Consider the following 3,216-nt stretch of genomic DNA (forward strand, 5'->3'; position numbering starts at 1 on the left):
GGAGCACAGTGGAGACGTGGAATTCAGCTCCCTTCCAGCCGGCTGACCCGCTACCTGCTAGTTGGCTAGTCCTCTGCAGATTCAAGACGAGAATTACCATAGCGATCGATTAAAGTTTTGGACCCGTGCTTGCCGCGTCCGTGAGAGTGTGAATGCGTGAAAGGGGAGCGGGCTGACAGGTATGCAACTTTAAATAAACATTGTGCACCGCTAGTCACCAAGCTAACTCACTAGCTACAGAGTACAATAACATTACACAACATAACAGTACACTGTAGCTGCTGTAGAGCTAACCACTGCTAGCCAGTACTTTACAGTAACAATAGTCTAACCCGTTTAAAGGACGTGCTTTCTAATGGGCAAATCTTAAAGTTATGACAAGTGAGGAAACCAATGCGGATTAGACTATTCCTACTATGTGTCACAGTTTAATTTGGTCACAGATCTGTCGTTTGCTTACCAGTTACTAAGTTTGCTCCTTCCTGCCATTGTAAGTTAACGTTAGCAGGAATGAATTGGGGCTAAACTCGGTTATTGCTAATCTGCAGGCTCTGTCAAGTTAATCATTAATTTTTGACTACTAAGCTGCCCTTCCTTGATAGGGTCATTCATTGATTCATATCCCTCTGATCTGTAATGATGACACGTCAAACAGATAAATCCTTGAGCAGTGATTGAGTAATGCAAGGAGTATGGTCTTGGCTAGATTAAACCTTATCCACCTCCCGCAGTTTAATTTATGCCCAGCACAAACATAACCGATCCTAGTGCATGGTGTGTGTCTGAGACACTATATTGCACCTGTCTAACTTTTCCTGTCAGCATAGCGTCCAGTCTTAGGGGCAGTTCCCACCCAGTCATATGGGTGCTGCCCACTCGCTGCCTACTGTCCAGATTGTTAAACTGCCCCTTGCAGAAAATAACTGCAGTCATGGGTTATTCTGCAGCACAGTGCAGTGCAGTAATAATTCTGTGTTCAAAGTATTGCAGTATTGCATATTGCTGCATACGAACTGTATACTGTAAGTCTTGGTGTACATGGAGCAGTTCCGTGTCTGCAGGAGGTCGATACTGCTGGCCCTCCACCATGGTGGTGTGCTTGAGTTGTCTGCTCTGTCCCCTTCTGCCTGCAGGATGAAGCTGAAAGAGATCAACCGCACAGCTATCCAGGCCTGGAGTCCAGCGCAGCAGCATCCAGTATACCTGGCCACAGGTGAGCCTTACCATACACTGCAGTTTAGTGTACCTATCCACAGGTGAGCCTTGTTGTACACTGTGCAGTTTAGTCTACCTATCCACAGGTGAGCCTTACCGTACACTGTGCAGTTTTAGTCTACCTGTCCACAGGTGAGCCTGGATGTAGATGAGCCTTTTTATCAGCACTTGCCTTTCCTCAGTTCCCTGGCCAAAAGGGATCTCCGTCAGCAGCTGAGCAGACACAGGCTTTCTTCTAGTAAATATGCACATGGACAAAACATGCAATGCAGTCCAGTGCTGCTGGTAAATATGCATATAGACAAAACGTACCCTGCAGTCCAGTTCTAACAGGACTTTGGTACTTTCATTGAAGTGTTTGGACCATGACGGCCCTGACGTCTGCACTGTTGAGGAGCAGCATAGTTTATTCTCCTGTCTCTTGATTAGTTTGTAATGGAGATTGGAGTTGTTATTGCCAGTCTCTCCACTGTGTTCGAAGCTGCAGGTGTCAGTCTACAGAGTCGTTAGCATAGATAAATTGAAATTATTAGAGGCAGCTGCTAGCGAAACCTTTTTGTCAACAGTGAGTTTTTGAATTATGAATCTATACACCTCAAGCACGTCTTGACTCTTTATAAACAAACCTCAAAGCAAAAGTGAAATTTCATGAAGTCAATAATTTGTTTGGCTATGTGACTGTAGGCTTTTATCCATTCAATTCACCATGCTTATGTTTTAAAAATCAAAGACTGTTTTTTGTTCTTTCTGGATTTAAATAGCATTCCGAAGGTCAATGAGAAAGTCCACGTTCCCTGTTTTCATATCAACCTAAATGAAGGAGGTGGTGGATCAGTCTGGTTCTTTTGTAAATAAATCACGCCTCTTACATGAGGCCGCCTTGATTTCGAACTTGCACGGTGTGGGTGTGACAGAAGCGGAAGTGGGAGAATCCGCGTAACACAGAGGTGCGCAATTTCTGTTCCCCCCTACATGAATAACATGGCTCTGGCCAGCTGAAGAATCCTAAGAGCATGATTACAGGCATCAAATTCCTCCTTGGTGGTGGAGAAACAGTTGAGCAGTTCATTCTGAAGCATCTCACAAATCTGGTCTTGCAAGCTTTAAAGGGCAATAGCTTTTGTTCCTCAGCCAACATTACATCTGTGCAAGATTTACTGTGTTCATCGGTTGCCTCTTGCCTGAATTGAGACTTAACCAGTCTGTTTTATATATGTCAACACTCAAAATCACCATCAAATCATTGGTGGAGGTGGGCTGTGTTGACAGCTGTGTCCTACTATTGGAGGAAGACTGTGTTGACATCGTTCTGTGGAAAGTTGGTTGTGTTGACAATGGCCGCGTTTCCCAGATTCGTCAAGAAGCTCTTAAGTGCTAAGAACTTCTTAGGAGCGTTTTTAGAACATTCTTAGAGCGCTCCTAAGAAGTTCTTAGCACTTAAGAGCTTCTTAACGAATCTGGTAAACCCGGCCATTGACAATACCACAATTTCCCCACAGAGCCTTATGCACTGATTTTGCCAGTTGTGTTCAGCTATGAGGTTAATGCGCAAGGGCATTACAAGGGCAATACATTGGATTACATTATATTTCTTTATTATATTACTCTTCATAACTCTAGTAGAGCGCCCTACTTGAATCGCACTTGAATGCGATTTCCCGACGTTCTACATTAAAACAATTTCATGTAAAATTACTGCTGCAAGCATAATTACCGGGTAATACATTGGTGCTAGTAATCACACTTCTTTTTATTTGCATAAAACATTGGTATGCGCTTTATACGGGATGCAGCAAATACACAGGAAGTTGCTGTATTGATGAATGAATAGAATAGAAATAGAATAGAATATATACTTGTTTGACCCCGTGAGGGAAATTCAGTTCTCTGCATTTAACCCAATTTAACCGAATTAGTGAACACACAGCACACAGTGAACACACAGTGAGGTGAATCACACAACCCAGAGCAGTGAGCTGCCTGCCCAACCAGCGGCGCTCG

The 3,216-nt window shown here is 43.7% G+C and overlaps 1 protein-coding gene across 3 annotated transcripts in view; it reads left to right on the forward strand.

Annotated features, from left to right (window-relative positions):
• sec31a (SEC31 homolog A, COPII coat complex component) overlaps positions 1-3,216 on the forward strand; it is a 30,746-nt gene continuing 27,530 nt past the window's right edge. For all 3 annotated transcript variants that reach the window (XM_062553809.1, XM_062553810.1, XM_062553811.1), the window contains exons 1-2: positions 1-179; positions 1,134-1,213. In XM_062553809.1, coding sequence (XP_062409793.1) covers positions 1,135-1,213 — 79 coding nt within the window. In that variant the 5' untranslated portion in view covers positions 1-179; position 1,134. The remainder of the gene's footprint in view (positions 180-1,133; positions 1,214-3,216) is intronic.

Source organism: Sardina pilchardus, chromosome 14 (assembly GCF_963854185.1).
Source record: "Sardina pilchardus chromosome 14, fSarPil1.1, whole genome shotgun sequence".
NCBI lineage: Eukaryota > Metazoa > Chordata > Actinopteri > Clupeiformes > Clupeidae > Sardina > Sardina pilchardus.